Source organism: Lepidochelys kempii, chromosome 9 (assembly GCF_965140265.1).
Source record: "Lepidochelys kempii isolate rLepKem1 chromosome 9, rLepKem1.hap2, whole genome shotgun sequence".
In the NCBI taxonomy this organism is placed as follows: domain Eukaryota; kingdom Metazoa; phylum Chordata; order Testudines; family Cheloniidae; genus Lepidochelys; species Lepidochelys kempii.
In genome coordinates, this window is record NC_133264.1 from 32,646,385 (window position 1) to 32,665,195 (window position 18,811).

The 18,811-nt window shown below is 40.1% G+C and overlaps 1 protein-coding gene and 1 long non-coding RNA gene across 7 annotated transcripts in view; one reads left to right on the plus strand and one right to left on the minus strand.

Moving 5' to 3' along the window:
- Positions 1 to 18,811, plus strand: part of TFDP2 (transcription factor Dp-2) — a 156,702-nt gene that overhangs the window by 131,279 nt on the left and 6,612 nt on the right. For all 6 annotated transcript variants that reach the window (XM_073359797.1, XM_073359798.1, XM_073359795.1 and 3 more), the window contains 3 exons: positions 2,768 to 2,836; positions 4,563 to 4,714; positions 10,314 to 10,480. In XM_073359797.1, the coding sequence (XP_073215898.1) occupies positions 2,768 to 2,836; positions 4,563 to 4,714; positions 10,314 to 10,480 (388 nt within the window). The remainder of the gene's footprint in view (positions 1 to 2,767; positions 2,837 to 4,562; positions 4,715 to 10,313; positions 10,481 to 18,811) is intronic.
- Positions 1 to 18,811, minus strand: part of LOC140917303 (uncharacterized) — a 63,168-nt gene that overhangs the window by 12,173 nt on the left and 32,184 nt on the right. The window lies entirely within an intron of this gene.

An 18,811-nucleotide genomic window follows, 5' to 3' on the forward strand; every position in this document is an offset into this window, starting at 1 on the left:
GCCTCCGTGCACTGCTGCCCCCAGGCACTGCCCCCACAGCTTCCCATTGGCCGCAGGGGCGCTCGGGGTGGGGGCAGCATGCGGAGGCAGAGGCACAGCCCTGCCCCGGGGCCGCAGGGATGGGCCGGTCGCCACTGAAGTGAGCAGGCAGATGCTGTTCAGCTCCGCTCCGCTCCGCTGCCGGAGCCCCTGGTGGGGGAGTGCCCGGGGGCGGCAGGTGGGGCCAAGGGAGAGAACCGGCCCCAAAACTGCTGGAGTCCTGGGGGCCACATTGGGGAGGTTCATGGGATGGGTGTTTGAGACCCCTGGTTTAGAAAAAGAATTTACTGGGGAGTAAGTTGATCTAGATATTCATATGGATGATAGAAAACCTCTTTAAAAGGAATATCATTCAGGGACGCTGAATAATATTTGCTGATCAGGAAAAGTAAGAAATATTTTTAAAACTTCCTGTTGAATCTTTTGTCGGGCATTTTCAACAGGGAGAAAACTGTCATTTTGTTGCAAAGATGCCAAACTTTCTCTGTGAAAATGTCACTGGCCCTGTGGACAATAGTCATGTATCTTGTACAAGACAAATGTCACAATGTTCACACCAAAATGTACTGACTAGCAGAAAATACAACATCTCAGTCTCTATCACATTTGTGAATTTTTGCAATTACTTGAATAAAATATCTGGTTTTGTACACCTAGTGAAAAACAAGTTATTTTGTCCAATTCTAGTCACATAATACCTCTGAGGACATTGAAATGGGCAATGGGAGAAAAGAAAAAGAAAAACTTTTACTGTTTTAATCACTGTGTCAAACAGTAGGCTGACAGGTATGATAAACCCAGGGAATAAGGCTACGCCTGCTCATTTTAAAGTACATTTTACCATAATAGTCTGTTGTGAATATTTTTTAAGTCTTTGGTCTTAATTCAAATCTCTTAAACTCAGTTTGTGTGAATGATTAAGTGAATTCTTTGCTGTGAATCATACTGCTATGAAATGATAAACTTTGATGTTATTGTTCTGACATTTTGTTGTCTACAGTGTGAGAACTCAAATTAACCTTATGTCCTTTTACTATTTATTACTTTAGTTACACAAGCCTCTGAGCACAGTGAAAACCAGGCATTTCCTTCAAATGTTGCTTTCAGTGTCATTTAACAGAAAAGAAATAAAGCTGTGTTTTCACATGTGCTTAAATCAATAGCTTACCAACTTGTAAATGCCCTCCATTCAAGAAAAAAAAAAAGTGTATTTTGAAGTTATTTTAAATATATAAACAAAAATGTAGTTCTGTGTAAAGGTTACCTTAAAGAGAAAACACAGAAAAAATCAGTATGTAGAGAGAGGATAAATTATTAGACCTCTTAACATTTATTGACTTTGATAGTCTTATAGGTCAAGCAAAGCTAAGCCCTGTCTCTGCGGCCCCGGGAGGAGGGGGAGCAGAGAACTCAGTGAGCTGTTCTTGCCTGTGGGTACCTCCCCCGAAGCTGCCATTGGCTGTGCTTCCCCGTTCCCGGCCAACGGGAGCTTCCGGGGAGGTAACCGCAGGCAAAAACAGCTCATGGAGTTCTCTGTTCCCCCTCTCCCCGTGGTCGCAGGGAAGCGGGGTCCTCAGGACCATGGGGTTGGCAAATCCACGGGCCGGATCCAAAGTCCTAAGGGGCTGGATCCGGCCCAGGGCCGTAGTTTACCCACCCCTGGTCTGGAGGTAGGCTGGGAACACAGCGTGCTGGGGAGGGGAGGGGGACGACGACGCGGGGAGCTTGGTGGGCTGCAGGGAAGAACCCCACGGGCCGCGTGTTTGAGACCCCCTGACCTAGAGCATTAAAAATACACATAGAGACCAGCACTGTAGCTTCATTAGACTGTCCACCTCTTTGGATTTCCTCAGGACTCTCCTCAATTTAAAGTATAGTTTCTGGTGTTCTGGCAGCATGGGTAGGTCCTGAAGTACCATTGTCCTGGATACTGTTGAAAATGGTTTTGTTTATTTCCATTTGTGTCACCATGGCTACTGGAAGAAACTGGTAGCATGGTAGCTGCTTTCCCTTAACCTCTTCTTGTGACTGGTTACTGAATTCTTGCTAGTCTTTCCAGGTTTCAGGTTAGTAGTCAAAAAGGGTGGTCATTCTTGGCCTAGTGATGATACACTAAAATGCCAACCTAGATGGTCCTGAGCCCAGTCCTGATATTTGTCTTTCAGTCCTGAGTAAACAGGGACTGAGAGAACTGTTGATGGGATGCTTTTAATCACAAATGAGTGGGAATAAAAAAGCAAATGTTTTACTGTGGTACTGTGATGGCTCCATTCTTGTGGGATGAAGTATTTCCTATCCAGTGCTGGAGAAAGTTCCTCTGACATATATCCAACAGGGAAAAATAAGGGAGGGGAAATGCTACAACTTAGGTGGGGTAGTATTGGTCTTTTAATGAAGGGAAAGTGATATAAAAGCAGAGATTGAGGTTGCAGTCCACAATTAAGTTGTGTAAATCCTGGTTCTTGGAGATGCCCCACTATGTGATTAGTCCACATGAGAAAGGAGAAAGCTACAGGGCAGCAGGATGGAGCTGGGAAGGATTTTCAGCTTATGTACCATGCCCTGTAACCACCTCCCTCAAACAAATATAGTGTGAATTTCTGTAAGTGTATCAGAATTTCACTTCCTTTATTGCAAAAATCTATTTTGTTTTAGTCAGAGAACAAGACCAGGCACTTTATATATTTTCAAAATTGTTTCATAGTGTGTCTAAATTTATGTTCTAAAGATAGAGAAACAGAGACGGTTAGAACGAATAAAGCAGAAGAGAGCCCAGCTGCAAGAACTACTATTGCAGGTAAATTTAATTTTTGTTTATACAGTAACTAACAAAAAACTGTTAAGGTTCAGAGTATTTTTTTTCTCCACTTTATAAATGTTTTTAGGTTAATTTAGTGCTCATGAAAGTGATATTGCAATGTACCTGAATCCTGACCTAAAATACCCCTGCCATCCTAGCATGGGGCCTCTTGGATGATGCAGCCTCCTGATGCAAAATTGTCATTATCTGTCAATATCTCCTACCCCATGTCATTATTACATTTTGCAAACGGGACCACAGGCCCCCACTTGATCCCTCTGACAAGTTACCATTGAAAAATGCAATTTTAAACACACACTTGCATGGGTTCAGTTGTACATTCCATAGCTGAGAATCAGTTGTTGCTGGGGAACTGAAACGTCAGCATCCTTTATTATAAAAGACTCATGAATCCAGGCCTGGCACTTATTTCACATTTTGATGCAGTAACCTAGGAAAGCTTTTTGAAACCTGCTGATTTGGCCTGGAATGAAGAAATATTGCAACTTCAGATGCATTTCTGTTTGCAGAAAGGGCATTTCATTTTTTTAAAAGCCTATACTGTATTTATAGTGTTTGGATATATGCCTGGGTTTTGAATACTTTATACATAATGGAGCATTTGTAAAGATCATGAGTTAAAGTCATAGGGTAATAGAAATTAACATTTTTTTTCTTGGTGCAAAATATGATGGTGTTTTACACAATCAGATCTGCAGTGAAATTCTAAGCATTTGGACACTTCTGCTTTTCTCAGTGGCAAAAATATTTTTTCTAAATAGTGGGACTTAATTCTGACCTCGCTAACACTGATATACATCCTAAGCAATTCCAAGAAAGCACACTGATGAAAGTAATAGGAAAACTCCCTGCTCACTGTGTTTATGTATCTGTTTTATTATAGTTCTTCAGTACTTGATTCTAATTTAACTACTTTCACCATTCAAATAATTTTAGCAATTCTTTCCATTTTATATGCTTGTGCTCCTATTGACTGGAATCAGTAGTGCCAAACATGGACTACAGAAGATTCACAGATATACCAGATTATTGCTAGTCATTGCAGTCTTGACTATATACAAAATCCCACAGCAAAAGATGAACTGTGGAGAGAAGGATACTTGTAAACAATTATGAAAGTGGGTGATTTCAAAGCTACAGATTTGCTAGGACTGGATGATATAGAGTGAACAGAGGAGAGAAAAGGGGAGGATGGATAAGAGAGTAAAGACAAGAAGCAGGAGCAGGCCGTGGACGGTGCCATTTGATCCACTTTAAGTATAACTTTGTTATCTTTACATTTCTGACCTTCTAAACTGATATGTAATTATGCACCCTGGCTAGTAGATAAGGCCTCTGTTGTGCCTTTTAAGCCCTAGTTCCTAATGTGCGGAGATGCTCTGTCTCCTGGGCGTTGTACTCAGTACCGTGCTTCCCTCCCAAAGCTTCAGAGATTGCCAGTGGAGTGTGTCTGCTGTGCCTCCCTTTAAAGGGTGCAGCATGCACCCCTTTCTGTTCCTGGCCAGCACAAAGGAGTGTTTGTTAGCCAGCACAGAGAGTTCAGACTGTGGCCTCCCCATCTTTGGCGAGATACCAGATAGGTGCTGGAGATACTGGTACTTGGTTACTAAAACAGCTGTAAAATCCCAGATCATGGAAGAGTCCTCATTTACATTTGAATGACAGTGATCATTTTCCTTTTTCTTTTTTCTTCTTTCTACAGCAAATAGCATTCAAAAATTTGGTACAAAGAAATCAGCAAAATGAACAACTGAATCAAGGTCCTCCAGCTTTGAACTCTACAATACAACTCCCTTTCCTAATAGTTAACACTAGCAAAAGAACTGTTATAGACTGCAGCATATCAAGTGATAAGTGAGTGTGATGTGGAACCACATATTGGAATATTCAGTCTTCTGTGTAATCAGTATGGGATTTTTCTTTGAACAGAAAGTCTATGCACTTCATTTGGAAACTAATTATACATTTGCATTTCTCTTTCATCTTCCTAGTGTTTGACATAGGCATTGACTCCGTGGGTGCTCCAGGGATCAAGCACCCATGGGAAAAAAAATAGGGGATGCTCAGCACCCACCAGCCACAGCTGTTCGGCCTGGCCGCCAATCAGCTGTTCAGCAGCTGGCAGGAGGCACTCGGGGGAGGGCAGAGAGGAATCAGTGGCGGGCAGGGGGGAAGCCTTGCGGTGGGGGGCTGAGAGGAGCAAGTGAAGGAGAGGAGGTGGAGGGGGGTGAGAAGAAACAGAGCAAGGGGGGGGCCTTGGGGGAAGGGGCAGGGCTTCAGGGCAGAGCTGGGGTGGAACATCCACTGGGAAAAATAAAATCAGCGCTTATGGTGTTTGATACCTCTTTCAGTATACTTAACCACCATTGTGCTTTTGTAAAATGTATGGTACATGCTCTACAATTTTTATTCAGAGTTATATGGCTACCAACTTGCTCAAAATTATGAGATGGAAATAAGTGCCAGAGACAATTGGGAAAACTCTGAAACAGATGTTTGGTTCATTTTAGTGGCACCAGGCTCACTGTCCTTAATGCTTCGTAAGATAGAGAAGAATGAAAGTATGCAACAGTTCGAAATATTTCGCTTGCATTATTTCTTGGGTTATGGTTTATTGCATTATGGATTTAGTTGTAAGCTTTTCTTTGCTGTTAACCTGTGACTCTTGTACTTATACATGAGGGAGTCTGTATAACATGCTCCTGGATTTTGCTATTTGTTCTCAACTCTCTTGTGAATTCTATCAGCTGATGAAAGAATACAGTCTTGATGTATCATTGTTTACTAGATCATAACAGTCTATTAGTGGTAAATAGATCTCTTTCCTTGAATGTTATTGGTTATGGATTTCATTCTACTGTACATTGATTTTGCATTACAGTGAAACCTCCTTATGGTGAACTTGAACATAGTGAAACTTTATAATGAAGTAAAATAATAGTCCCTAATTGCTTCAGTTTCAACATCCAAATTACAATTCTGGCTACAGTGAATTTGTTAGTGAATATGTATAATCAGGACCTTGTGCATTCTGCAGCACAGTTGGCTGAAATTCTTATAAGAGGCCTAATTTCTGCAACACTCCAGTGCAGTTGCCTGGAAATGCTATGACAGCTAATGGTAGATTAAAAATTGATATTTTTATTGAATGAAATATTCCAATGAATAGTACAGCATAATATCCCGTCAATTATTTTTACATTTGACCCTAATTTTTAAGCCTAATATCAAATTAAATAATTGTTAATAAGATGAATATTTTTTATTGAAACTTCATAACTGAATTGTTCAAGTTGTTGGTAGGTAAGCAGAAGCTTTTGGTACCTGGGAAGGCATGGGAGGGAGTTTGAGATTGTGGAATACTAAAATTATCAGTGGTGATATATTTTAAATTGTTGATATCATCAGTCTGCACTATTAACACCCCATTGAGATGAGTGGGACATTTCACATCCCTAAAGCCACTGTTTGCATCTCAGGAGGCCTTTTACACTATATTTTTCCCTTACGATTTCCTTCTGTTGCAACTCCCTGTGCAGTCAACTGGTGTTCACACCAGTGGGCTGCATGTGTGGACAAGGTCCCAGCAGCTGCTGGTGGCTTAATCACCATGAAATTAGGACTGTCAATTAATTGCAGTTAACTCAAGTGATTAACTCAAAACTAATTAATTCAGTTTTAAAAATGAATTGCGATTAATCGCACTTTGAATTGCACTGTTAAACTAATAGCATACCAATTTTAATTTATTATAAATATTTTTGGATGTTTTTCTACATTTTTAAATATATACAACACGGAATACAGCAGGGGTTCTCAAACTGGGGGTCGGGACCCCTCGGGGTTGCGAGGTTATTACATGGGGGGTTGTGAGGTGTCAGCCTCCACCCCAAACCCCGCTTTGCCTCCAGCATTTATAATGGTGTTAAATATATAAACAAGTGTTTTTAATTTATAAGGGGGGTCATACTCAGAGGCTTGCTATATGAAAGGGGTCACCAGCACAATAGTTTGAGAACCACTGGCATACAAAGTGTACAGTGCTCACTTTATATTATTATTTTTATTACAAATATTTGCACTGTAAAGAAAATAGTATATTTCAGTTCACCTCATACAAGTACTGTAGTGCAAATCTCTTTGTCACGAAAGTGCAACTTACAAATGTGGACTTGTAGGCTCTAAAGTTTTACACTGTTTTATTTTTGAGTGCAGTTATGTAACAAAAATAATTCTACATTTGTAAATTGCACTTTCACGATTAAGAGATTGCACTACAGTACTTGTATGAGGAGAATTCAAAAATACTATTTCTTTTATCTTTTTTACAATGCAAATATTTATAATAAAAATAATATAAAGTGCGCACTGTACACTTTGTATTCCGTGTATTTGTAATTGAAATCAATATATTTGAAAATGTAGAAAACGTCCAAAATATTTAAATAAATGGTATTCTATTATTGCTTAACAGTATGATTAAAACTGCGATTAATCGCAATTCATTAATTTTTTTAACCATTTGAGAGCCCTACATGAAATCAATGTGTCAGGTAAGACATCACAGTTGTTAAAATATTGGTGATTGGTCTATACTAGTGCTGCAACAACAGGAAATTTTAAGAAAAAAAACCAGTGTAGACAGCGTCTGGTGTGCCCCAAAGCACTGGTTTGCACTTGGTTCACATTTAGAAAGTTTTCTTCTCACCCATAAAGGCTAGAAAAGCCATTTTAAAAAAATAAAAGCTGGGATTCTAGAGCAGTGTTCCAAGGTAAGATGTGGATGAATTCTGTGGCAGAAATGCAGAGCATGTAATACATATAACTTTACTATTCATATCAACACAGCTGAGCTCAAGAGTTATTTCTAGATACTGTACAGCAAACACTGTTTTTTTAAACATTTCTAAGTTAAACTTTGAAATTACTATACAACTTAGTATTTTTGGTGTGATTTTTTTTCTCAGGGCTTGTCTACACAAAAAAGTTGTACCTTTTCAACCATATTGATACAGTTAAAGCAGTACAACCCACCTACTGGGTACGCACTTACATCATTACAAAGGTACCTAATACAGATATAGGTTATTGCCGTTCCCATATAGTTAAACTATAGCAGTATAACTATGTTCACACTAGAGGTTGTACCAGTATAAATATACTACTATATTTATATAAACTAAACTACTAAATTTATATAAACTATATAAATTTAAAAAAATATATCTCTGACAGTTTATACTGGTATAGAAACTGTGTGTAGACCAGGATTTAGACCCAGTCCTTCAAACATTAAAGCATGTGTAACTGTACTCAAAGAGTAGTTTCATTCAGGGGTCTGACTGAAAAAAAGATCTGACGGCACTCCTCCAAACTCCTCCACCCACAAAATAAACTGCTTCTATGCCAGTTGCTAGAATGAGATGCTACTTACTACAGATCAGAGGTTCTCAACCTTTTTCTTTCTGAGGCCCCCACAACATGCTATAAAAACTCCATACCCCAACTGTTTTTCTGCCTATAAAAGCCAGGGTCGACGTTAGGGCAACCAGGGCAATTGGCCAGAGCCTCATGCCATAGGGGGCCCTGCAAACTTAAGTTGCTCAGGCTTCAGCTGCCAGTGGTAGAGCCTGGGGCCACAGGCTTCAGTCCCACGTGGTGGGACTTCAGCTTTCTGCCCTGGGCCCCAATGAGTCTAATGCCCCATGCTTGGCAGACCCTCTGAAACCTGATCACAGCCCCCCAAGGGCCCTGGACACCTCACTGAGAACTCCGGCTATAGGTCACATAGTTGTTCAAAGTGTGATCATATGGGCTCTCTGAGCTCTAATGGGCTCCTTGAACTTGGCTCCCGCCCTCTCCCCAAGTGGAGTTTTAGTATGTCGATGGGCTCTGTTAGACCCCTTGACTAAGGGGGAAAAAATAGTCCTGTCTTCAACTCGCCACCCACCTATGGCATCAAAGTGAGATGCCACTGACAGTAAACTGTGCGGATCACTGATCCCTCCTCTCCTTTCTTACATGAGGAATGAAAGTTAACAATGCTGACATATAAATCATCATCACTGGGCACCTGAGTTTGCACCTTAATGAAATAAATGAGGCAATTCATACCTTTCAGAACTATTGTTTCAGGCCCTTTGCAGACTTGCATCTTGCCTTCAGTTCGTGTTTTTGCGGTTTTCTCTTTTTTTAAATGAAATTCTGGAGAACATAGTCGCTTCAGATATTTGCCATATTGGCTCAGTCTCCATTTACATCAGTGCTAGTAGAGTTATGCACATGTTTCATTTTTGCTGGTTTGGAATCTCAGGTTGCAAAAGCACTGAAGAAATAGATAGTTGTTCATGTTTGACAAGTGTTTTGTGATCATGTCAAGCATTAATTGAACAAAAACTGTCTTCTAGGGATCTGGGCTTAAACGGATTTCATAGAAAGACGGTGGGCTTTTTTCTAATCAGAAATAAATCAGTCTAGTTAAACTTCTCTTTCTTTTCAGGGCAGAAGAAGAGACAAGTTGCTTAAAATAAATTTTAAACAGTTGATTATTGTCCTTTATTTATTGGAAAGAATAGATGACCTCTGGCTTATTCTCAGTATTTCAAGCAGGCCAGAGTACAAGCTGAGCTAATAATGCAGCAGTTCTGGGACAGAGGGCTGGCCTAAGCTGCAAAGGCTTTACAGTGTAGCTACACCAGCAATGCTTAATGGTGGAGAGACCCCCCCCCGAACAAGATAAATTATCCTGACAAAAGGACTCTTCTGACAGTACAAATTGCATCTACATGGGGGATTTTGCCAACATACCTATGCTGGTTAAGGGTATGATTTTTATTTTCCTCACTCCTAACTGAAATAACTATGCTGGCAAAACTTGATATGACAGTTTTTTAACATATAGGACCTGTAAGCAAACAGATTTAGAAGGTTGTTATTTAATTGATAAACTATCCAAAAGGTGATTTACATTTAAGTAAATAGGGCAGTTCACATTGGGGATGTTGTGGATTAGAACAGAAAGTTTAAGGAAAAAGCAGCAAAAATAAATATGGTTATTTTTGGTGACAAAGCTGTAGAAGACTTTCAAAAAGTATTGGATTTAGTACAAGTAAGGGTTCTTGCTGGAGCAGGAATGTTTTCCTCATCTTTTAATCTGTTTAATGAAGGAGAAAGGTTTATGGACTCTTATTGCCTGCCATGAAAAAAGTTGTTTTAATTGGGAAATATGATCATTTGAACCCTGCAGAGATGCCAGTCTCCTAAGTACAGGAGAAAAACTCTTGTTGTACCTACCCATGGTATTTAGAAAAAAAGCATCTTTGACCTCTGAAGAAATCCTAAAATATTGTAATTGTATCTGTACATTTACTTCCTCAATGTATAGAACAGGAAAATATAATCAGGCCCATGGTTCCTTCCAGAACCATCTCACTTTGACATTTCTCCTGTACAGATTTGAATACCTCTTTAATTTTGATAACACATTTGAGATTCATGATGACATTGAGGTGCTGAAGCGAATGGGAATGTCCTTTGGCCTAGAGGCAGGCAAATGCTCAGCGGAGGATCTAAGAACTGCAAAATTATTGGTGCCAAAAGCTTTAGAAAGCTATGTTACAGGTAAGTTAAATGAAGTTTTTAAATATTATCCTTGATTAAATTCAAAGCCATAATTTACTGAAGCATTTCTAATTATGTCAAACTACATAAGCATGAGGCATAAGACAGTTTGAAGCAGACTTATGAAAGCCAGCAGGATCCCACAAATGAATGGTGGTTTTAAAATTAATCTTCGATGAGCACACGTAGACTTAATTTAAAATTGTTTAGAATATCGATTCATGAATGGGCTGCAGTGCAAAGGAATAATTCCATGAATAGTTTCTGGTGACAACGTAACCCTTGAGACTCAATAATATAGCCAAAGCCCCTCAAAATGACAGTATTTTCATTGTGTCATTGCTACTCCTCTTTAGGCTCAAAAGAATCCTGGATAACAGGAACAGGAAAGACCTATAAAAGGAAGTCCATTTCTCTTTTCTTCTCCTCTCCCTCACTCCCCCAAAAATGTATGGAATAGAGAGCACCTTAGCAGAGGACAGAGCTGATATTAGACTATCATCACTTATGATCTTAAATTTTACAATGTGTTAATGTTTACATTGCTCTTTCAGCTTATTGAGGAGATTCTCCTTATAAATCTCTCATTTTGCATGGACCACATATTCCTTTGTATTTGTACAGCACATAGCAAAACAAGGCCCTGATTTTAATTGGCCCTCTGAGTACTATTGCATTATAAATATTAAATAATAATGAGAGGTAGTGTGATTTAGATGTGAGTCAGAACTCCAAGGTGGGTCGCAACTCCATTTTAATGGGGTCGCCAGGACTGGCTTAGACTTACTTAGCCCATGGCCAAATCCAAAGCTCGAGCCCAGCCAGCCCAGGCTGAAGCTTGAGGGCTTCAGCCCTGGGTGGCAGGGCTCAGGTTGCCAGTCCCCTGTTCCGGTTGAAGTCTTTGGGCTTTGGATTTGGTCCCCCTACCTGGGGTGGCAGGGTTCAAGTGGTCTGAGGCTTCAGTCCTCCTTCCTGGGATCATGTAGTAATAGGGGGGTCATGAAGTTTGAGAACCCCTGATTTAGAGGAAATAGGGCACGTGTATCTGGAGATATGGATTCTGTTACTGATCTTGAGCAAGTCATTTTCAGCTCTTTGTTCCTTATGTATAATGTTTTGAGAACTATTAATGAAAAGCACAAAGTGTCATTAACTTTAAACTTCCTAGAAAATGTTGCAACCCTCCTTTATTAAAAGGTAGAATTTGCTCTTAAAATGAGGAGTGTTGATCTCTTTTATTAGAATTCAGAGTAACAGCCGTGTTAGTCTGTATTCGCGAAAAGAAAAGGAGTACTTGTGGCACCTTAGAGACTAACCAATTTATTTGAGCATGAGCTTTCGTGAGCTACAGCTCACTTCATCGGATGCATACCGTGGAAACTGCAGAAGACATTATATACACACAGAGACCATGAAACAATACCTCCTCCCACCCCACTGTCCTGCCGGTAATAGCTTATCTTGGCCCAATTTGATGATCACTTTAGATAAGCTATTACCAGCAGGACAGTGGGGTGGGAGGAGGTATTGTTTCATGGTCTCTGTGTATATAATGTCTTCTGCAGTTTCCACGGTATGCATCCGATGAAGTGAGCTGTAGCTCACGAAAGCTCATGCTCAAATAAATTGGTTAGTCTCTAAGGTGCCACAAGTACTCCTTTTCTTTTTATTAGAATTGCAGTGTGCCAGTGTAATAGCTGGACTCTCCTTGAATAAGATTCTGAATGTTTTTTTAAAATGCATAGTATAGGTTCTATAGGTTCTATAAAATGCATAGTATAAGTTCAGTGTTTGTTACATTACTTCTCAGTATTATGAAAGTCTTTTTGGATATTAACTCCAAGGTTGGTCACATTCTGTACACACTGAGGATTTTCTCTTCCCACCCTCTTCTCCTAAACATTCTGCTTGGATGAATTGCTTAGTGGTCATAGCTAGGTGGGCTTCCAGTTATAGACTTAGACAGCATGATGCATTATTGTAGGTTACTTAATTGCTTCTGGTCCTTGGTTGTTGTCAGTCTAAACTTAAATTGTTCTAAAGTTCTCTTAAACTTTCTGATTCCCTTCAGGAGATCTTCCACCAATGAAAGGAATGTTACACAGTAAATTGCTAAAAAGAAATTTCAACACTTAATTTTCAGAAAAATTGGAACACTGCCATTAGCCTGGCACCTGTGTTGTTAATCTGAATCTCACTTCACTTTATGTCTGTTGTATTGATTTGCTTTATTATTTTAAAAAATCTTGGGTCCCTTTCCTGTAGCTAAGAGTAGATGATTAATTTTTAATACTTTGTTCCCTAGGTGTGGAAGCTCTATAGAAGGTAATGGTGTTTCTGCTACAAATGAGAGAGAATAATTTTTTTCTTGTAAACAAAAGTAATTTTATAGTTCTCCTTGGGAGGATAATGCAGTTGGAAGCTGTCCAGTCACTTAGATGATAATTTATAATATATATATATATATATATATAGGTATAAGTTTTTATACTTTTAAAGAAGCAAAATTTTTGCTGTTGGCATAATTTCTTTGGTAACACACTAGGCTTCTGGCTGCTAATCACAAGTTCTGTATTTGTTTGCCTTTATTCAAAGTACTCTGGACAAGTACTGTACTCTTTAGATGTGGGTTGCTCTGAGTACATTTTTCAAAGCTGTCTTATTTTGGTTATGAGAAAATATGGCCAAAAGTTTTGGTTCTTTTAATTTAGTATTGTGTACTAAAGTATGTGCATTTAGTTCGAAGGTTTGTTTTATTGGTTGCTCCTAATATAATTATGCAGTGTGAGGATCAGTATAAATTATGTAGTTACTGCAATCAGATGCCTGTAGTAACAAATAGGAGTAGCTGTTTTAAATATAAAGAAAAGGAGTACTTGTGGCACCTTAGAGACTAACAAATTTATTTGAGCATAAGCTTTCGTGAGCTACATGCATCCGATGAAGTGAGCTGTAGCTCACAAAAGCTTATGCTCAAATAAATTGGTTAGTCTCTAAGGTGCCACAAGTCCTCCTTTTCTTTTTGTGAATACAGACTAACACGGCTGCTACTCTGAAACCTGTTTTAAATATGTTTTGCAAAGGTATCAAAGAGGGCATTTGCCTGATTTCATGGTTCTCTCAGCAAAGTATAACTTCCCTTTTTAACTTTGGCATGCTTTATTTCTTATACTACCAGAGCAGTGAATTTAAGGTTAAGTATTCACATTTTATGGCTTATTTCCATCAAATTTGCCATGGTGCTTTAAAATATATAGGCTTTAGTTAACTACTGTTCAAGAATAGCAAATCAATGTCTTGTATTTATTTACTGGTTACGTTTGTTGCAGACAGCAAAGGTTACAGCTTTCTCACACTGGCCTATCCCATGAGCTAGACTATGATGGAAGAGAAACCTCTGTAGTGGGTGTCAGAAGTAAAGAATTATCTGAATCAGCTCATTGCTAGGCATCTCCTTAGCAAAGCATACTTACTGTACAGAATGATGAGAGCCTCAGGCTATGTGTACAGGACAAATTTCTGCTTGCATAGCTATGTTAGTCAGGGTTGTGATCTCTGACTGACATAGCTCTACCAGCAGAAGTCCTTACTGTAGATGCAACTATACCAGCAAAGCTTGTTTCTTTTATGGGGATGTTTTTACTGTATTGCTTTTCCTATACCACTAAAGCACTCCTAGTGCATACCTGGCCTCAGAGACTGGGCCAAGATTGTGCTATTATTTTAGCTAAACAGATACTGAAGGCTGAAGATTAATTATGGTAGTGTGTGTTTGCTAAATGAACATGCATAACCATTAGAGAAGGAAAGCTGGAAGGATCTCCTAGTCTGGAGTTACGTGGATAGATTTGGTGAAAAATCTACAACCAAATATGACCATCTCTGCTAAAATAAATGACTTTTCTTAAAGAATGTTACTTCTCAGCCCAAAATAACATTTTAGAATTGCTTATACAGATTAATGCAAAACATATGAAATAATCTTTTCATTTATTAACTTTTTAAAGTTTTCTTTGTACAAAAGGTTTACATTTTATCCATTCCCTCAGAAAGCCCCCTCTCTCACAAATGTACACACTCTTACTTTTTAATTTTCTCTAGATCTCATTGTGCTGAAATTAATCATGTTATTTTAAATAAAAGCTTGAGTGTACTTTTACCTAAGTTAGTAGGAGTCTGGTCCAAAATTTAACCTAAAGTACCATATTGGTATTGCACACAGCTATCTCTCTATGTATCTTGAACCATAAATGCTGAGTTTGTTAACAAAACCCAAGGGTGGTTTGCTTTGAGGGGGCAGGGAAAAAAGGGGTTTACTACTGCCGGCACTGAGAAGACAATAGTTTCTAAACAGGAACATGTATTGTATATTGAGTGGAGTGGTAGCAGCGTCGTACTTTAGATTGTGATTAGTTTATTGTTTAACTACTCTAAAATCCACATGCTTACTTAGAATGTCTTGGAAATTGCTGGTTTCAGAGTAACAGCCGTGTTAGTCTGTATTCGCAAAAAGAAAAGGAGTACTTGTGGCACCTGGAAATTGCTGTGTCTGAATAGATCCAAGGCAGGCTTAGTGGTCTAGTATAAGGTTTTCTAAGATAGAGTCCATCGCTCCCACCACCACCACGAAAAAGAATCATGTGACATGAAAATTTTACTGTTTAACTTTTTTTGTGATACTAGCTACACAGGATGGATCCCCAGCACCTACTTCCCCTTTAGTGAAGCAATATTTTAAAAAGTTATTCAGGGTAAACATTGGATCTACAGAGTGGCTTGATCCAGAGAAAGTCATTTGTGCAGGTGCAGCAGGACTGGGGGCTCTACTGCAATCAGTGTCTGCAGACATACTGACATTAGAGTAGGTAGCTTAAGGTGATGTGCTCTGGCCACTGAACCCAAGTATACTCCTGGGTGAATTCTGTGCCAAAAAAAAAAATAAAAATGCTACACACAATATTTTAAAATTCTGCATATTTTATTGTCAAAATATAATCACTCCAGTTTCAGTTATTTTGGTAATTTATTTCAAAATACCTGTCAATAAATATGTCAACAATACACACAACAACAAAAAACATTCCCCCAGAAGTAGAAAGTTAAAGAAACCCCTATTGCAACCCAGTTCCAGTTGGGGGGGTTGCTGGAGGGGGCTGTGTGGCACCCCCCTCCCCCCAGAGCCCAGCTGTGGGGAACCCTCTGCCCCCCAGATACCTGCACCCCCAGAGCCTTTACTCCCTACCAGCTTCTTTAGTGTCCTCTATGCCTGCTGTGCTGGGCAGAATACTCTGCTCAATGCAAGGTGGGCTCTGCAGAGTCCTGCAGCCCCAATTCTGTGGGCAAAACACGGAATTCTGTGCAAATTCTTCATTGTGCAGTGGTACAAAATTCCCCCAGGAGTACCAAGTAGCACCCATGTACTGTAAGTTTGAGTCCTGCCCTTGTCAGCTTCCTGAGACTGAGGCCTGGTCTAAATTTAAAATTATATTGACCTAGCTATGGCACTCAGGGCTGTGAAAAATTTTGCAGCCCAGTTACATTGACGATGCAGGCGCAGCTAGGTCGACAGTTAAACCACCTCTTTGAGAGGTGAAGTCTAACATTGACAAAAAAAACTTTCTGTCAAAGGAAGCATCTACACCATGGTACAGTAGTGTAGACATATTTTGTGTGTTGTGATAGTTGCTCTCTGCAAGGGCTCCTTGTGAAAGGGTAGGCCTGAAAGAAAAGCTTCTGGTTTAAAAAGCAGAGATTTCAGAGTACTCTAAAACCCACTTGCATACTTCCATTTTACTTTTAAGTATTGCCAAGGAAAATAATTTCAAATAGCAGGAAGGTGAAAGACTCTAGTAAGCAAGAGTATTAGGGTAATATAAATCATGCCATATGCTTCTCACCCATTTCCTGAACAACAGAACTGAATATAAACAAAGAAAAGCAAGTAACTGTGACTTTGATGGATGTCAGAATGTTCAAATGGGTTGCTGAGCTTCTGGAAATGCCCCCCTAATAAGAGCTCTATACTAAAGACTGGCATAAGTTCAATATTGACTGATGCAGTGCCAGGATGCCATTGTCAGTCAACATAGTAACTGATGTTTATCATGAAAAATAAAACAATTTTCAACTTCCTACAATAATTCATCCAGTCTACACAAACCAAGTGTTCAGACTACCAATTTCTCCTCTCAAAATACTGACGTTTCCATGGGGAGGCAGTTTGTAAGACACTAGAAACATTTAGTGCTGGCCTGCACTACAGAGTTAGGTTGATTTAAGGCAGCTTACATCGACCTAACTCTGTAGGTATCTACACTAAAATGGAGCCCCCACCACTGTTACTCACCCACTACACTGACTTAATAACTATACCTCCAGAAGACGCATAGCACTTAAGTCAACGTAGTTAGGTTGACGCAGTGTTAGTGTTGACACTGCATTGCTTACATCGACTGTTGCCACCTTTCAGAAGCTGTCCCACAATGCTCCATACTGACAGTTAAATCAGTGCAAGCATTCCTGGTGAGGGTGTACACCGCCAACACAGGAGCATAGTGTGGACATGCAAAAGCAGTTTAATTACTGCTGTGGCTGTAAGTTGACGTAACTTAGATCAACTTTAATTTTGTAGTGTAGTCTTGCCCTGAGTAATATGGCCTTTTTAAAAACAGCAATATTAAACCACAAAAGATATTTTCCTCCACAAATTGCTATAGAAAATCTAAGCAATGCAAAATCCTCATTGAGCTGAATGCACCACTTTATACTCCTGGAATCTCTTAGGCTGCAGAGGGTTGTGCAGAGCCCCATTCGCCTACACTGGGGCCTGGTCTACACTAGATAGTTAGATCCCTACAACTACATTGCTCAGCAGTGTGAAAAATCCACCCCTGTGAGCGGCACAGTTAAACCAACCTAACCCCTGATGTAGACAATGCTAGGTTGACAGGAGAATTCTCCAGTCGACCTAGCTACTGCCTTTCTGGGCGGTGGATTGCCTACACCAACAGGAGAACCCCTCCCATCAGCAAAGGTAGTAACTTGACTGAAGTGCTACAGCGGTGCCGTTGTGGCACTGCAATGTTTTAAATGTAGACAAGCCCCAAAGAATTGTCTATGCTGGGAGTTGTTTCAAAATAGTTATTCCTCATTAGGTCCCTGTGTAGATGCTTTTATTCTAGGATAGGAGTGTTTTATTATGAATTAGCTGAATCAATTTTGGAATGGCACTGTATTGTTCCAGATGCTGTGGAGTACATGGGTACAGTAAGAGAAATGGTAAGACCATGTGCTCACTCAGGCAAAAGCTGTATTTAGGGCAGGCTTAGTGACCACCAGCTGGCTATTCCTGGTCTACATAGGTGCCAACTCTGTGGGTGCTCCAGGGTTTGAGCACCCACAGGGAAAAATTAGCGGGTGCTCCGCGCCCCCCCCCCCCGGGTCCCCTCTGAGCGCACAGTGTCCCCACCACTTCCCCCCCCCCCCCAACAGCTGTTTGGCAGCACATAGAACTTTCCAGAAGAGAGGGGCAGGAGTGGGGATGCAGCGCGCTCTGGGGAGGAGGCAGAGAAAAGGCAGGATGAGGCAGGGACTTGGGGGAAGGGGGTGGAATGGGGTAGAGGGGGTCAAGAACCCACCAGGCAGAGGGGAAGTTGGCGCCTATGCTGGTCTATACTCAATCACTTCACCTCACCTGTATAAACCGTTGCCAGATGTTTCCACCCTTTAACCCTATAAGACTTCCCTCTGGAACATCACCTTTTTCTGTCTGTTTTAAATCATGCTGTCATGTTTACTCCCAGACTGTTACACATTTCTGCATCAAGGATAAACTACTGTGCTCTTCTATTTGCATGTGCACAAAACTCAGCACAGAAATGAGGGGTCTCAAGCTCTGTGGGTACAGATACAACACTGTGGCAACCTGCCAAAAATAATCTCTGTACCAGTCAACACAGCCATCCCTAGCACAGTGGAGTGTAGTTGGAATGCATGTAGACAAGAGAATACAATTCTGTACAACATGCCATATTTACTTCATTCCTCATATCTGCTTATTTTAGGGCAGCCCTGTCTGAAATTACAGTATATGAACACTGGCTCTTGCCAGCTCTAGGTACCAGAGTTAAGATTGAATGGTACGACTGGTGTACATGCTGTAACTCCTGGTTTTCAGATGTTTAAGTATAGTTGCAACCAGCGTTATGAAAGGATATGAGGCACTGCCCAACAACCTTAACTCTGCGTTAACAAAGTTTTGGGGCTATGAATGTTGTTTCATGTTCTGGGTCTTGTATAATCATCAGCACAATAAACTAAATGCTGATATCT